Source organism: Leptonychotes weddellii, chromosome 5 (genome assembly GCF_054177405.1).
Source record: "Leptonychotes weddellii isolate Sample4059 chromosome 5, ASM5417740v2, whole genome shotgun sequence".
Lineage (NCBI taxonomy): Eukaryota > Metazoa > Chordata > Mammalia > Carnivora > Phocidae > Leptonychotes > Leptonychotes weddellii.
The window spans coordinates 49,478,094-49,496,153 of NC_138373.1; the positions used below are offsets into that span (position 1 = coordinate 49,478,094).

At 39.1% G+C, this 18,060-nt stretch overlaps 1 protein-coding gene across 7 annotated transcripts in view; it reads left to right on the forward strand.

Moving 5' to 3' along the window:
• Positions 1 to 18,060, forward strand: part of PTER (phosphotriesterase related) — a 99,332-nt gene that overhangs the window by 22,378 nt on the left and 58,894 nt on the right. For all 7 annotated transcript variants that reach the window (XM_031028864.2, XM_006733993.3, XM_081820674.1 and 4 more), the window contains exons 2-3: positions 11,098 to 11,568; positions 12,910 to 13,175. In XM_031028864.2, coding sequence (XP_030884724.1) covers positions 11,137 to 11,568; positions 12,910 to 13,175 — 698 coding nt within the window. In that variant the 5' untranslated portion in view covers positions 11,098 to 11,136. The remainder of the gene's footprint in view (positions 1 to 11,097; positions 11,569 to 12,909; positions 13,176 to 18,060) is intronic.

Consider the following 18,060-nt stretch of genomic DNA (forward strand, 5'->3'; position numbering starts at 1 on the left):
TGAACCTTTTCTAAAATTCTCATTGGGTTCCAGGACTTCAACTAGCAAAGATCAGTCCATTAAGGACTTGGTGAAACAGCTTGAATTTAATCAAAGTGGACCAGAGTCACTGCAAAGACGTAATTTGATCAGAAATATTTGCACACGAACCTATCAATTCTAGGCATGACTGGAAATTAGCAACTCTGTGATAATAAAGAAGAATTTGAAATAGCTCTTGAGTTCATGAGTCTTTGCCTGTCTGCGTGTTTTAGTTGGAGGATTCAAAATATATATTCTATTATTTTACATGTGGCATTAGTATAAGCCTTGGATAAGTTTATACTGGTATCATTGATCTTTTCCCATTTTACTCCCTTTTACTGGTTATAAATGAAAATAGATAAGCATAAAAAAAAACCCAGAAACTTGCCCTGGAAAATACATTAAATTGTAACAAAGAAAAAAATCATCTGTTTTGGCTCCTTCTACCACCCAAAGACACACATAACATTTTAGTATTTTGAGTTAAGCTCTATCTATATGTAAATAAATGCGCTCTCTATAAAATTTATAGTACCTACAATACGGTTTCATATTTTGCTTTTTCAGAATTTATAATAAGAGCATTTTCCTGTGTCATTAGTCTTTGAAAGTAGAACTTGAACGCTTGCATAATGTTCCATTATACATGTAAACATTCCCATACCCTGAGATATTTTGGTTGCTAGTCCCAATAATGCCATAACGAAATCTTTGTGTGTAAAAATCGTTGTGCAAAAATTTTACATGTCTCTAAATATTTCCTTATGACAGATCCCCAGCAGCAAAGTAACATTTTGAGACTCTAGATACATACTGTTAAACTGCTTTTCAGAAAAGTGGAGTGAATTTGCACTTTGGCCAGTGTTGTGTCTGGGCTGGTCACTGAATCACCCCTCACTATGATCTATCTGATTTTGCACAAACCAGACAGTGCACTGGTTGGTCAGATTTGTTTTAACTGCCTCCCAGGTGGTACTTTCTGTCCTATCCCCACAATGTGACTTTTGGACACTTTTAGGACTAACTTGCCATTTAAAGGGGAAAGCTTTTTTTTCCTGAAGCGTAAAGCTAGATTTCTATTCATGAGAAATTTCAAATGGTTGTTTGATGTTTACAGTGTTGCAAGTTAAGTTCCTTAAATGTGGCATCCATTTTAAATGTTTTTATTATTTAGCACCCTTCACACAAAACTAAAATCAAGCATCCCTCTTCCCCACCATGTTTGGGGGCTTATGTAGCAGCAGTAATTCCAAATAAATATCCCAATTAGTTGATCCTTGGATGTTTGGACAGCTATTTGAAATCTGGGCAGTTTTCCATTATGTTGCACCTTCTGAAAATTATTTTTAAAAAATACATCATGCTTTAGTTTTAGTTTGTAGACATGAGAATTTTATGTATGTAGCCACTGCTTTCTTCATTTATCACTAAAAATACTTTATTTTATTTTTAAGATTTTATTTATCTATTTGACAGAGAGAGACAGCGAGAGAGGGAACACAAGCAGGGGGAGTGAGAGAGGGAGAAGCAGGCTTCCCGCTGAGCAGGGAGCCCGATGTGGGGCTCGATCCCAGAAACCTGGGATCATGACCTGAGCCAAAGGCAGACGCTTAACGATTGAGCCACCCAGGCGCCCCTCATTCTTAAATAAGGCATAAACGAATTACTTTCTTTCTCTCTACTCAGTTCAGTTCAGGTTCACAGATGAAAACCAAATGCTAGATACTATGTAAGCACAAGGGACATGCGCGCGCACACACACACACACACACACACAGAACATAGTCAGACAGAGACAGATCCCTTACCAGATCAATGCGGTACAATGTGACATGTGCTGGAACACACTTTTGATCACCTTGCGTGATATACTCACTACGAGAGTCCCTTCCCCCAGTGAACAGGTTACTCAGATAAACCACAGCTGTGCTCTTAGGAACTGACCATTCGACAACCAGTTTCCATTCAAGCATTACTATTTCCCCATGTGAATTTCTGTGCCTGCCTTGCATCTCAGCATCTTTTTCTTCATGTCTGTCTGGTGGTTGTAAATATTGGTAAATATCAAGAAATATGATGCAAGTAGATTGCAAAGTAAAACTGAAAACCTTAAAAAAAAAAAGATGCAGTTGTCATGAAGTTGATGAAAGTGATATTGGAGCAAAGCTAAAGCTACCTACAAAGCCCCGTGAGGATGTGACAGAGTTAGACCCTTAACACAAGAGGAGAAACTGACACAGATAGTACATCAGGATAAGTGCTTCACAAAAGAATAAGTTGCATAACAGCTGCTCTATAATAGAGGACCTTGGTAAAAAATGATAAAGCCTTCAGAAACATTTTTGCAAAAATAACCTTTTACACCACTGGGGTGCAAAAGTCAAGTAATGTCATATCACAAAATTTTGTCACCCCAAAATCCAACATTCAATTGTTCTAGAATTAGGACATGTTTATAACTATGACTTATTTTTTAAATGATGACTTATTTTTATAATACTTTATTTTCTAATTTGAAATCTTAAGTCTTTTAATATAACTTATTACTTGATGTTGGTCTCTGTATATTTAGTTATCTACTGTTGTGTAACAAGCCAGCCCAAACCACAGGTTTCAAACAACCATTTTATTATGTCCCATAAGTCTTCGGGTTGGCCAACTTTTGCATCAACATGGATGGGACTGGAGGAGATTATGCTAAGTGAAATAAGTCAAGCAGAGAAAGTCAATTATCATAAGGTTTCACTTATTTGTGGAACATAAGGAATAGCATGGAGGACATTAGGAGAAGGATGGGAAAAATGAAGGGGGGGAAATCAGAGGGGGAGACGAACCATGAGAGACTATGGACTCTGAGAAACAAACTGGGGGTTTTAGAGGGGAGGGGGGTGGGGGGATGCGTTAGCCCAGTGATGTAGGTATTAAGGAGGGCACGTACTGCATGGAGCACTGGGTGTTATACAAAAACAATGAATCGTGGAACACTACATCAAAAACTAATGATGTAATGTATGGTGACTAACATAACATAATAAAAAAAAAAATTCTGTGGGTTGGCCAGATTGTACTAGTTGGCTGTAGCTGGGCTTGCAGTCATGTGGGATCTTGGCTGGGTTAGAATGTTCAAGTTGACTCACTCATTCATCTGGTACCTTCTCAGGGACAGCTGCAAGGCTGAACTCAGGAGGGATGCTGGATGACTGGCTCTTATATTCCCCATGTGATCTGAGGGCCTCTCCTTCTCCACATGAGGGGTAGTCAGACTTCTTACATCACAGCTCAGGTTTCCCCGGAACACAAAAGCAGAAGCTACTTCTAAAGACTTGGGTCCCAAACACATAGCATCACTTCCACCACATACTATTGGTTCGATTGAGTCATGGGTCAGCTTGGCTTCTGCGTGGAAGGGGGTTGCACACAGATGTGAATATTGGAAGGCAGGGTTCACTGAAAGCCATCTATAGATGCCAGTGAACACATTCTATTGAACGCATTCATTTAAAAAGGCATTTCCAGTACTAGTTACCCATGGAAAATGAGGACCCCCTATAGCTGCAATCACTTCGGTGGGTCATTTCCAAAAGCCTAATGAGCTGTGATGTCAATCGCCAACAGTCAGCCTACTTTTAAGAATCACAGGTCTCAAGTGAAGGAATTCATTTATAAGCAGATTACAGCCTCAGTTTGATTCATAAACTTCATCCGCTTATTGTTAGATTTATGAAAGAACAAGTTTAGGTGTATTTGCCTAAGGATACTCAGCAAATGTTTGGAAAATAATTTAACGTTTGGTGTATAATAATAATTTTGAACATTTGTATTTGCTTTATAATTTAGGTAGTGCTTTTAGGTATCACCTTATTTGCTTTTCATTTCAAATCTTACATGGTAGATCAGGCAGATAGGATTCCAGTTTTCAAGTGAGGAAACTAACTCAAGGTAAATTTTAAATTTTTTAAAATGTGTAAATTTTTCAGTTACACAAGTAGGAAACATTGGAACCAGAACTCCAAGTTCAGGGTTCTTTCAAACCAGCCGTCCCTCCTAGAGTTCTTTCAAACTGAGAAGGATCTCAAACTGAAACCCATTCATTCTCTCTCCATGTACATGTGTGTATGTATTCACACGTATATAAACTGTATGTTAAAAAAATTCTTAATAAGTACAGCCTTCACTGATAGGTAATGAATGAAATTCATTCTTATTACATATATATGTATGCACATGGATATAAAATATACATTTTAAAGTACACCTTCATTGATAAATGAATATTCTTCATTGAATGATCTTTAGAAGGTCATTAATATCCATTTCAAGCTAAAGGATATTACAGAACCATGAATGTCTTCTGGAAGTCATCTGGTCCAACCCATTCATTTCACAGATGGGAAGAGGCTCAGAGTGGTTAAGTTACTTGCCCCAAATCACACAGCTATTTAGTGGAAGAGCAAAGAACCTGAACCTACTGTTCTTGCAACTAAATCAAGCCACCTCAAGAATAGCCTTCCAAATGAAATTGTGTGAGGAACATGATACTTTATATGTTTAAAAAATTAACCTGCGATTCACCTGGAATTCAAAGTAACACAAATTGTAACTCTTTAAGTGACTAAAGGCAGTTAAGGACCAGCTGTGCAATTTGCTGCAAATATTGATGTTTCTGTGAGATAGCCTAGTGCTAAGAATCCATGGAAGAGGAAAGCTGAGAACTAGCCTCAGTGTAGAGAGTTCTTTTTTTTTTTTTTTAAGATTTTATTTATTTATTTGACAGAGAAAGACACAGTGAGAGAGGGAACACAAACGGGGAGTGGGAGAGGGAGAAGCAGACTCCCTGCCAAGCAGGGAGCCTAATGCGGGACTCGATCCCGGGACTCCAGGATCATGACCCGAGCCGAAGGCAGTCACTCAACCAACTGAGCCACCCAGGCGCCCCAGTGTAGAGAGTTCTTTAGGGGGAAAAGGAAGCCATAATCGTTGTATCCAATAACTTGTTCCATGTTCCACTGAGAGGATTATGCTAGTAGCAAAATCAAGGAATTTACATCAAACAGTCTCACAGAAGTGAGTGTGGAAACTTTTTCTGAGAATGAGGGGTTGAGATGAGCTAAATCTTGTTGTTTTTTTTTTTCAAATGAAAAAACTCCCGTAGAGGTCAGTTCTGTAGACAGCATTTTGACAGCATTTCACTTGTCCCAGCTCCAATGTTACTGTGACAAGTAGTGAGTAATGTTGCTTTTTGACCTGAATAGAGATCCAGGGCTTTTCTTCCCTCTCCCTCATCCTTTCCCTCCTTCAAACACCCTTCCCTCCCTTTTTCTACTAAGGAGAAAATGTTTTCAATTTGTTGACTGAACAGATACATTCCAGAAGCCAGTCTTAATATGAGTAGTATTTACCAAAGTCCTAGTGTGTGTGACTTGAAGAGCTGATCATTTAGCACGTGTCTGACTAAAGAGTCAACTTAAAAATGGGCCGAGGACCTGCGTAGAATTTTTTCCGAAGAAGACATACAGATGGCCAACAGATGCATGAAGAGATGTGCAGTATCACTAATCATCAAGAAAAGGCAAACTGAAATGAGAATGAGATGCCCTTACACCTGCCACAATGGCTAGTATCAAAAAGACAAGAAATGACAAGTGTTGGCGAGGATGTGGAGCAAAGGGAACCCTTCCTCACTGTTGGGGGGGAATGTAAGTTGATGCAGCCACTATGGAAAACAGTATGGAGGTTCCTCAGACAACTAAAAATAGAAATGCCATATGATCCAGCAATTACACTTGTAGGTGTCTACCAAAGAAAACGACCAAAGAAAACGAAAACACTAATGAAGAAAGACATATGCATCCCTCTGCTTACTGCAGCATTACTTACACTAGCCAGTTAGAGGAGCGATCCAAGTGTCCATCGATAGATGAATGGGTAAGGAAGATGAGGTACAATGGAATATTACTCAGCCATAAAAAAGAAGGAAATCTTGCCATTTGCAAATAGATGGACCTAGAGGGCATTATGCTAAGTAAATAAGTCAGACAAAGACAAACACCATATGATTTCACTTATTCTGGAATCTAAGAAAAAAACACAACCAGAAACAGACTCATAGATACAGAGAACAAACTGGTGGTTGCCAGAAGGGAGGCAGTGGGAGAATGGGCAAAAAAACCAAAGGGGATTCAGAGGTACAAACTTCTAGCTATAAATCACAGGGATGAAAAGTACAGCATAAGGAACATAGTCAATAATATGTAATAATTGTACGGTGACAGGTGGTAAGTAACTACACTTATCATGGCAAGCATTTCCATAGTGTATATAATTGTTGAATCACTAGATTGGACACCTAAAACTCATATAATATTGTACATCAACTGTACTTCAATTAAAAATAAAAATTTTAAAAACAAAGTCAATTAAGCTACAAGCCCCATCCCAACAGTTGAGCAGCCCAACGTGACTTCTGACTTGAGTAATTACAGGACTGAACTGACCTATCATTTTAGATGAACTGTTCACATTAAGTTGCTTGGGACCGGGAAGGCCTGAGCCAACCCAGGGGAAGGGACCTTTCTCAGGTGCACTCATCTATCAATGCCTTTTTCGAGGAGTGTCACTTCCTGGGTACATCTTCATCACCATCTTCATATTTGTTATTTGGAATTTGGAAATATCCTCAGATGTCTCTCCAACTTCCTTAGTCAAATGGGAAAAAAAGGCTAAAAAAAAACCCCAAAAAACCCTTAGGAATGAAACCCACATTTTCCTCTGAATACAAGAATCATGCTGCTCATTTATATCTCTGAGTGGTTTTGTTTTATTTATGTCACTGTTTGAAGAACTTGCTGGGTCCCATTATTGTTCTGAAGTGGTCGGATTTCCTCCTCCTTATTCAGGCACGGCTATTGATTTTTTTTGACAATGCTTAATATGAAAAGTCATAAATCTCCATGCAGTAGAGCCATAGAACTATACGTATCCGGGCAAGTGGGCATGTGCTGGGTGTGAGGAGGAAATCCTGTGTCACCATTGTTCTGCCACCAGACCGATGCTGTCGGAGAGAAGACATGTCACAGGCTTGAACCTGCACGTGAAAGAAGTATTCAAACAAGCTTTAAAAAATATTACGTGGTTTTACAAATATTTTAGTCACAAATCAGATGTCAGCTCTAAGTGCAGTGTTTATAGAATACTGCTGCTCTGTGTGATGCAGCCCCATAAAAAGATAGAAGTGCTTGCATATTTGCACCAGAAGGCACTTTTTTCTGAGGAGCCCATTATTTGGGGGATCCTTTTATAGCAGCAGCAAGTCCAGTTAGAAACTGCCAGTACTTCTTACTGCTTCTGCTTTCTCACGATCTCCACTGGTGTCCTCTCAGACCAAGCCACCACCTAGTTTTTTTTCCAGGTTCTAGCAACACCCCACTGCCGGAGCACCGCCCCCCCCCCGCCTTCATCCATTCTCCATGAGACTGCTAGTTATTCAGTTCATATCTTCTCCTGCATAAAACTCTGAAATGCTTTCCCATTTTTTTCATCAGGTAGGGTTTGATCAGGGAAAGAAAACAACTAGAGGTGAAATGGAACAAGGATTTAGTATAGAGATTCGAACTTATGCAGTTCTTGGGGAAGTGAGCTGAAAATCAATTCACCCAACATCAACTTGCCAATTTGCCCCTGCATCTAAAATTGCAGAGCAGGTACCTTCAGCCAGGTCCAGGACCAGGTGTGACAGAGGCAGGGGCAGGAAAAGGGCATGAGTCTATGAAATCCAGGAGGACACTCATTTGTATATAAAATTTTCAGGAAGTCCTATCCTCTGAAATGTGAAATGTAACCGAAATGAATATTCAACTCAGGGAGACAGAAAAATCTTAAGATAACGGCCTGAGTGAAATAACTGTGGCAAAATCTCGGGGAAACAAAAAGGAAATTGCCCCCCAAACTCCCCACCCACCACCAAATCTCTAACAGTTTGGCAAATTTGCTCGGTATTTTATAAAAGTTAATTTGTGCATGTATTTTCAAAAATGACACATCCTACATATTGTCTCTGGTTTCCAGCTCAACCCTATAGTACTCGTTCTCTTCTCTTGTCTTTTTTTTTTTTTTTCCTTTGAAGTGTGCTTCTATACGCATTGGGGTTAGAAGTATTGTTTCCTTTGACCAGGCTTGTACCGGTAATTGCAGACTAGCCTCGGTGTCTCTGACTGCTCAGATTTCACATTTGAAGTACAACAAAGCTTTTGGCAACTGCGTTTATAGCTCCGCTCTTTTCCCACTACCTTCTGTTGCAGGTGTGTGCAATGCTGAAGCTTCCCATGGATGCTCTGGAAAATGCCGGAAGCCTGCTTTTTTTGGTGCGGGTCACTCCTGTCTGTACACCGGCAGCTCTCATTGTCCATTACCCTCCTCCGTACCCTGTGAACTCTTCCCTCTATGGTGGAAGGCCAGTGGTAGCCCCTTGCCTATTCGGCTTTCAGGCTGAATGTGGGTGAAAGAGCCATACAGGAACTGCACGTAACCGTGCAGGAACCATGAGCATTATATACATATTTTTTTCACGCTAAAAGACACATTCCAGCTTAGAGTAATGTCGGCTACAGTTTGTTCTTTCATCCTTTTTTATCCTTTAAGTGTGAGTTACATTGTTTGTGATCATAGGAAGCAGCAACTCGCTCTGCCTGAGGAATTTCCCAGGAGAGATGACATTTAAGTGGTTTTTTTTTTTTTTTTTCACAGATTCACAGGTTGTGAGCTTGCAACTTACTAACATTGCTCTTTCAAATCTGTATCAATTAACCGTGCAGTTTGGTACTTTTCTAGTAAAAGTGCTACTGCTGTTGGTTTTTTTTTTTTTTTCCTTTTTAAAAAATTGAAGCCTAGTTGACATGCAATGATAGTGATAGTGTTTCATCAGTTTATCCAAGTTTCTGGGCCCCATCAGCCAAAAGGAAGGAAAGAACAAATTAACCCCTATGGAAGACTGAATCGATCATTAATGAACTGTGATTTTTGTCACCAGAAAAAACTAGCTACCTATTCCTTGCTCTCAGTAACAGGGAATAAGGCATTGAACAGTGAGGTCCTAGACATCATCAAGGAAAATCATTCTCCTGTGCGGTGACCGGCAGGCACACGGCGACTCTCTAAACAGACACCAGCTTCTGTCACCATGTGAATTATTTAGATGATGGAAGCTTGGCTTGCAGAAGAGCACTACCAACGAAAAACTATGGCCGTGCTAGCCACACGTCCTACAGTTGTCTATCAAACAGTCGAAATCAATTATTTACACATTATGGGCCAATACATGTCAAACTCCTCAGTTCCAGATAATTGCAGTGGATTGATGTTAAACTGCCTTGGGCTCGGTGCTCCTTTCTCCCCAACCCTGGTCTCTTTTCCCCTTGTCTCTTGAATGTACCACTGCGAATCATCCTCTACCTGCTGCTCCCCCAAATGATCTCCTCTCTAACCAAACACTCCCTCTGGAAAAAAAAAAAATAATAACCTAGGGAATACATAGTAGTTCCAATGTAGCCGAACAGAACAGAACTATCATTTGTTAACCAAGTGCTGTGTGCCAGACCTGCGGTAGCTTTGATACTTGGAAGCTCATTTCACTGAATGTGTAGGACAGCATAGGAAATGTGCTTTTGTTATTCTAATTTACAGATAAGAAAACTGATGCTCAGAAGGTCAGGGATTTCAGAATGTCTTTAAGGAACAGCTTGAGAGCTTCAGAGGCATGTTCTTTTACCTGGTTCCCAGTCAATGTGTCAGCATCCTCCGAATGTATGCGGCTAGCACTCGGTGTAGACCACTGTTTCTGGCAGGGGTTTCACTCTTGGCCACGAAGGTGTTTGTCTTCACACTTTCAGTCATGCCTTCTTTCCAAGAGAATCCCTTCATTTAGGAAACATATGGACGCATGAAAGCTCTGGAGCTGGGGTTCTTGTTGTCAGTGATGGAAACTTGGTGAATACTTAGTATGTGTTACAAATGAAAATAAATAGGATAAATAGAGAGGTTTTTACTCTTTGGAGACAGCAAATTTCAGTTTCAATTAAGTTATAGTCGCTTTCATTATAACAAAGGATTTTTGGTTTTTGTTTTTTTTTAAGATTTATTTATTTGAGAGCACGCATGTGTGTGCACTCATGGGGGGGAGGGGCAGAGGGAGAGAGAGAATCTTCAAGCAGACTCTCCGCTGAGCATGGACCCCTCCACCCCCGACCCGGGGATCAATCCCAGGATCCCAAGATCATGACTTGAGCCAAAACCAAGAGTCGGACGCTTAATCAACTGTGCCACCCAGGCGCCCTGGAGTTTTGCTTTTAATGATTTTCGAAGTATTTCTGACTATGTGCCCTAGACAAAAGAAAAAATCTAGAGCAAGAGAGGTTTTTATTCTTGTTTTTTATTATTAAATCTAGGCGTGCCCCCCCCAAGTTGTTTTTTGGGGGAATAATCTGTGAAATGATCAAGGTCAAAGATTTTTGTCCTACGTATATATTATATCTACAATTTCTGGCACATGATGGACCTTTCAACAGAAGTTTGTTCACTTGGATAGTGAATGAGTAATGGAATGATCAGTAGCCTCAGTATATTTAATTTATTTGAAAAATGACAAATGAAAAAGTTCTGATACAAGACTGGTTTTGACATGTTATTATGAGGAGTTTTTTTTTTAATGAAGATTACTGTTGAATTTAACCAAGGAAGTATAGCCATGACTAATGAGATAAAATTAAGCAAAAGGAAACTGTAAACTGAATACCAAAAAATATTTTCAGTAGATGAGGTTGGGATTAAGTCAGGCAAAGGAGTCCCAGTAGAAGTGGCCGGGGGACATCTAACACCATGCATGTCACTTAAGGCTGCAGTGAACTTCCACAATTTACTAGAGACTGACTGGCTTTGGCAGGATGATAAGTGGGATCATATCTCTAGTTTCACTGATTCTCTCTTACACAGGTATACATTTGCAGCCTCCCATCCCCGATGGATAGAATTTATGGGTGTGTTAAATTTTCTGATTATAGTTTTCTTTTTTTTTTTTTCCAGAAAACACTCTTTTCAGAGCATCTCCTGGCATCACCAGAAATGTCTTCCTTAAGTGGAAAAGTCCAAACGGTTTTGGGCCCCATGGAGCCCAGCAAACTGGGCCGTACTCTGACCCACGAACATCTGACAATGACCTTTGACCACTGTTACTACCCACCTCCTCCGTGTCATGAAGCTGCCTCTCAGGAACCTATTATGAAGAAAAACTTATTCTGGATTCAAAAAAACCCTTATTCCCATAAAGAGAATCTTCGGCTGAATCAGGAGACCGAAGCTGTAAGGGAAGAATTGCTGTATTTTAAAGCCAACGGTGGAGGGGCTCTGGTGGAGAACACAACCGTTGGGATTAGCCGAGACGTGAAGACTCTGAGGTGGCTTGCGGAGCAGACGGGCGTCCATATCATATCTGGAGCTGGGTTTTACGTGGAGGCAACTCACTCTCCGGAGACCAGAGCCATGTCAGTGGAGCAGGTGAGGAGCCCTGAGGACTTGGACAATATTTGCGTGTCAATTCAGAAAGGCCAGAACCTCAGACATTGGATTTTCCCTCTGTGCCATCTCCATTGGGGAATGTCACTGACTCAGAGGTAGCTGGGCATTGCGACAGAAATGTGCTAGCTAGCAATGACATCTGCCCGTGGGGACCCAAACTAGGAACATTTTGTCTCATAAAGAAAAGAGCGTCAAGGGAGGAGAGCTTAACCCACTAGTCACTGAAAAATCCCAAGTGTTAACACTTAGATTTGGATATGTGATACTTCTGCTCCATAGTGGTGCTTCAGCCTATTTGTAAACCTCATTTTCCCATTATAAACTGCAGTTATGTAACCTCAATTTTCTTTCTGGATTTTATAATAACCAGCAATAAAAATTCACTGTAGGGTGAGACTTGGCAGGCAGAGACTTGGCACACGGGCGAATAGGTTTCCTTCTTTTACAAAACAGGAAGGGTGGAAGAAAATCCATTCCTGTTTTTGTTATCATATGATCTTAAGCAAGAATGGGCAGAAGGAAGGAAATCTTTCAGAGAGAAACAGAAAGAATTAGCCACAAAGCTTCTTGGCATATATATGTGCTCTCCTTCTGAACGTGTCTGTGTGTGTTTATACATGTTTATACCTACTGGCTATATTTATACGTGTCATCCATTGCCTGCTTGAAAGGCATAGCGCGTCAGCTGCAGTCTTTGCAATGATTCAGTTAATCATTAAAATCTTTGTATTGCAAAACTTTATCTGCATCATTTTCCAATCAGATCTTTACCTTTTTATATGCTTATATTATTTGAAGACTATCCTGAAGTCAGCCATTACACATTCTTCCAACCACTCTTAGTAGTAATATACATATGAATCAAAAAATGTCATATTAGTATTGTGTGCTGTGAATATTCTATGCTGTATGGGGTTAAGCACTGCATAAATAAGGGAGAATTAAAGGATTAGTTGATACGGTTGATGTATGTTCAAGGGCAGTCTTTTTATGTTCTAGATGTTTCTCAGGTTAAATTATAGATTTTTTTTTCTCATCTGAATGTACTTTCATGAAGTCACATTTTTTCCCCCTATAGCTTCCTCAAGTCACAAATTTCTCGTTAAATAATCACAGTAAGATATTATTGAATCTTTGATTTAGAATAACTTGTTGAATTTGAGATTTGGCCTTTCTCATTGACCCATATTAATTGAATGGATGGCGAATACATTCTTAAAAGAACGAATGGCCGAAGGAATACATCCATTCACATACTGTGGCGACTCTGGGTTGATAAATTCCAGCCTATAAAATGTTTTCTTTCCTGCTCTTCCTTAGCTTACTGATGTCCTCATTCATGAAATTCTCCATGGGGCCGATGGAACGACTATCAGGTGTGGCGTCATTGGAGAAATTGGTTGCTCCTGGCCTCTGGCTGAGAATGAGAGGAAAGTTCTTCAAGCAACTGCTCATGCTCAGGCTCAGCTGGGCTGTCCTGTTATTATTCATCCTGGGAGGAATCCAAGTGCACCATTTCAGATCATCCGAGTGTTGCAAGAAGCAGGTGTAGACATCTCCAAAACAGTTATGTCCCACATCGATAGGTAAGCAGACTCTCTCCAAATTAGTTCAAGTCACCAGATGATTATGGATGATCAAATAAATAACATCAGATAATTGAAATGCTAATCACCTAGAGTAAACCACTAACTACCTGGATGACAGTATTTTACAAGAGACATTCGTAAAAGTCAGTGCTGCCTTTTCTGTGTCCTGACTCTGGGTCTGTTCGTGTTCTAGGTGTTTTGTGTAAGTCATTTCTTTTAATTTACTTAATCCTTCATAACCCTTCATAGTAACTGTCCCTGTGTACTTCACTTCTTTGCCTCAAGGTCTGATACCACAGTAGCTGCCAAGTCTAGATGCTCAGTATTTGTCAGTAGTTAAGAGTGAAAAATTTATCTGCAAATATAAAGGGAAGGGAATGTGAATGGTTTCACCCTGAGAAGAAAACCACAAACGTAAATATGCAAATTTGCTGTTGTGACTGGTGGTTTGAGTCATCTGAATTTGGGAAAATGCAATTATAAAACATAATACTGGGGCATAAGCCTGGGTGGCTCACTCAGTTGATCATCCGACTATTGATTTTGGCTCAGGTCATGATCTCAGGGTCGTGAGATCGATCCCTACGTGGGGCTCCGGGCTCCACGCTGAGCCTGGAGTCTGCTTGAGATTCTCTCTCCCTCTCCTTCTGCTCCTCCCTTCTACTCTCTCTCTCTCTCAAATAAATAAATCTTTAAAAAAACATAATAGTAACGGGTATATTATTTGTTTGGTAGTATTCTTAGTTTCCAGTGGCTACTATAACAAATTATAAGAAACTAGGTGGCTTTCTCACAGCTCTGGAGGCCTGAGCTGCACTTCCTCCAAAGGCTCTGGGAGAAAATCCTACCTTGCCTCTTTCATTGTCTGGTTTCCTTGGCTTGTGGCTACATAACATCAGCTTCTGCCCTTTTCTTTACATGGCCCCCTCCTGTCTGTCTGTGTCTTCTCCTCTTTTGTTTCTCAGAAAGGCACATCATTAGATTGAGTGTCCACTCAGACAACCCAGAATGATCTCCTCTTGAGATCCTTAACGTCCATCACAACTGCAGACTCTTTTCCCAAACAGGGTCACTTTCAGAGGTTCAGAGGGTTAACACATGGACATATCTTTGTGGAGCTCACTGCTCAACCCCAACACATTATATTAGATGTGTAGGGGCCCGCAAAATAAGTGACTGTTTGAACAGATGTTGGCTGCAATTCGTTTTATGAAGAAGCCTAACAGTATTGCAAAGGCTAGACATTGGCCTTCAGATGAAGTTGATTAAGGAATTAACACAGGAAAAAATGAGACTAATAATACATTATGATTACTTCTATCTTGCATATTGGAGTAAAGCCATATTAACAGACCAATAGCTCCTCATCGTCACACCTGGCATTCTGCTATTTAATAAACTAACAGTCCTACAGAATGTATTGATAAAATGCTTCTACTTAATAGAAATATTATAAAATCCTGGGCTGAAAAGAAATTAAAAGTTATAATTGTGGCAGAATGGAGAAGGCGATATTAATGGAGAGACTGAGAACATCAAGGTAAAGGCAGTTTTCCTGGCAACTGGGTTGGTATCAGGATCAATACATGGCTATTTTCAAGATCTTCTGGTTGTACTGATAAAGTAGAGGGATGCTTCTAGATCCCCAGTAGTGTGTCCTAGTATGAAGAATAGAATCTTTGGACCTGTCATAGGACTCCTGATTTTACATCCTGACCCTACCATTTCCTGTGAGATCTAGGGTAAGTTCATATGAATTTAAAATAACATTTGATAATGTTACCTTGTATGATTTAGAACGTATATAGCATCTTTAATCCAGAAGGATGATTCTTTAACTTTTTAAGCAGTCTGAAGTATGTCATGCAAATGAGTAAGATAATATATATTTTTAAATTTTATAAATATTTCTTGGGTTTTTGGAAACATTGTATTCTGCTGTTACTATGCTCTCTATAGGTCCATTAGACTACAGTTAGTAACCAGGTTCAAGTATTCTATATTTTTGCTGACTTTGTGACTGCTCAATCTATTGGTTACAAAAAAAAAAGATGTTAAAAATCTATTATAGTGGATTTTTAAATTTCTTATTGTACATATTTCAAGTTTTTTCTTTATATATTTTGAAGCTATGCCATCACATGGATACAAATTGTTTCTCTTCCCTGGAGAACTGAAACTTATTTCAACATATATTGAACTACTTTATCTCTAGTAATTTGAGTAATTCTTTTTGTTTTAAAGGCTGTTTTATCTGATATTAATGTGACTATCCTGATCTTTCTGTGTTGGTTTTATAATTTAGAGATGTCTTACACACACCCAGCATGTGGCTGGGTTTTGGGTTTTATCCAGTCTCTTTTTCTAGATGAAAACTTCAATTTTTTTACATTGACTATGTTTACTAAAATATTTGTTCCCACTTTTTTTCTTAAGATTTTATTTATTTAATATTTATTTGAGAGAGAGAGAGAGCATATGTGTGTGGGTGGGGGGAGGGATAGAGGCAGAGAATCTCAAGTCAACTCCTCACTGAGCATGGAACCCAAAGCAGGGCTCGATCTCAGGAGCCCAAGATCATGACCTGAGTCAAAACCAAGAGTCAGATGCTTAAAAAACTGAGCTATCCAGGCACCACCCCCACTTTTTTTCTTTTTGTCATAGTTAATGTCATCCTTTCTTGATTTCTTTTATTGATTTTTTTCACCTTCTTATTTTATCTTTCCCCTTTAAAATCTTTTTTTTTTTTTTAAGATTTTATTTATTTATTTGAGAGAGAGCATGAGATAGAGCATGAGAGGGGGGAAGGTCAAAGGGAGAAGCAGACTCCCCGCTGAACGGGGAGCCCAATGCGGGACTCGATCCCAGGACTCCAGGATCATGACCTGAGCCAAAGGCAGTTGCTTAACCAACTGAGCCACCTAGGCGCCCTATCTTTCCCCTTTAATACTTTGGAAGGTATCTATACTATTTCTATCCTATCAGTGGTTATAATAGAAAATGTAACATGTACCTTTAACATATCACATTTTAAATATAATAAATATTTTACCAACCTTCCTGGTAATACAAAGACCTTAGAATCCTTCGACTTCAATCATTTACCATCTGACTTACATACTATTGATTTTCCAGGATGGGTGTCTATTTTCCTTTTTTTAATCCCAGTGATTATACATTATCTTACTATTATAAAACATATAGATGGTCAATGTATATTTAGATTAGCCTTTCTGTTTGCTATTTTCTTTGCTTACCATTCCCTCTTCATCTCAGGTCTTTATCCTTGAATTTCCTAAGGTACATCATTTGAAGTTCCTTCAGTGTGTGTCTGTTTTGGTAATACATACTTAGTATATATGTATCTGAAAATGACTTCATTCCTTCATTCATAAGAGATAATTAAATACAATACGTGATTTACAATAATTACTTAGACAATTCTACCTAAAAGTTATTTTCTCTAAGTGCTTTAAAGATATTCCATTTTCAACTGACATTCGTTATTGCTGTTCATAAGTCGGCTGAACCTAATTATGCTTCCTTGGAAGTAACTTGCCTTTTCTTTCTGTTTTTAACATCTTTGTCTCTGGGAGTCTATATCTGCACTATGATCTATCTCAGTGTGAATTTCTTTTTATCATGTATGCTTGGGATTCCTGGATATGAAGATGTATTTTTTTCTTAATTTTCTTTTCTTTTTTTAAATTTTTATTGTTATGTTAATCACCATACATTGCATCATTAGTTTTTGATGTAGTGTTCCATGATTCATTGTTTGTGCATAACACCCAGTGCTCCATGCAGAATGTGTGAAGATGTATTTTTTCATTTGTTTCTTGAAAACTTCAGCCGTTGTCTCTTCAAATAGTGCTTCATCCATATCTTCTTATTTTCATCATAAACTCCAGTTTGAGATATGTAAGATCTGATGACCTGTCCTACAGATTTCTTAACATCTCATTCATTTTTCCATCCATTTGCATATTGGACCTATTTTCTTAAAGTTCTTTCTTCCTATTTACTACTTCTCTCTCCAGCAAAATCAATCTGCTGCCCTAATCTATCAGTTTGGTTTATAATATTAAGAAACAGAAAACTTAAACCCATAGTCCTTTTAAAAAAATTTCTATAAATTCTATTTGTTGACTTTTTAAAAAAGATTTATTTATTTATTTTGGCGGGGTAAGAGTGAGTAGGCATGGGGGAGGGGCAGAGGCAGAGAATCTCAAGCAGACTCTCTGCTGAGCGTGGAGCCATCACGGGGCTCCATCTCCTCACCCAAGACATCATGATCTGAGCCTAAATCATGAGTCGGTTTTTAACTGACTGAGCCACTCAGGCACCCCTCTATTTGTTTACTTTTTTTTTTAAGGTTTTAACATTCTTTATTTTAGACATTTAGATTTAAGGTGTTGAAACCTACTTGGTTTTGTGGGAAGGAGACCCAGACTGGCAATGTGTTATGGAAAATCTAGCTGTAACTGACAAGAGGCTCTCTAGTAAACCAATGGGCATATAATTTGGATGAGGGTATAATTTTTTAGAGAGAGATAATGCAAGCGAGAGCTAGCATGGGGGAAGGGGTAGGTGGGAAGGGGTAGAAGAGAGGGAGAGAGAGATTCTTTAAGCAGACTCCAAACTCAGAGCATGGAGCCCAACACAGAGCTCAATCCTACAACCCTGAGATCATGACCTGAGCTGAAATCAAGAATCGGACACTTAACTGACTGAGCCACTCAGGTGCCCCTATTTGTTTACTTTTTAATTCTGCTTGGTTAATTTTGATAATTTATTTTTCCTTCAGTATGTTTTCAGTTCAATCTTTAAAAAATATTAAACAAATATTTACCTTTGATTAATTAATCTAATTTTTCATGTC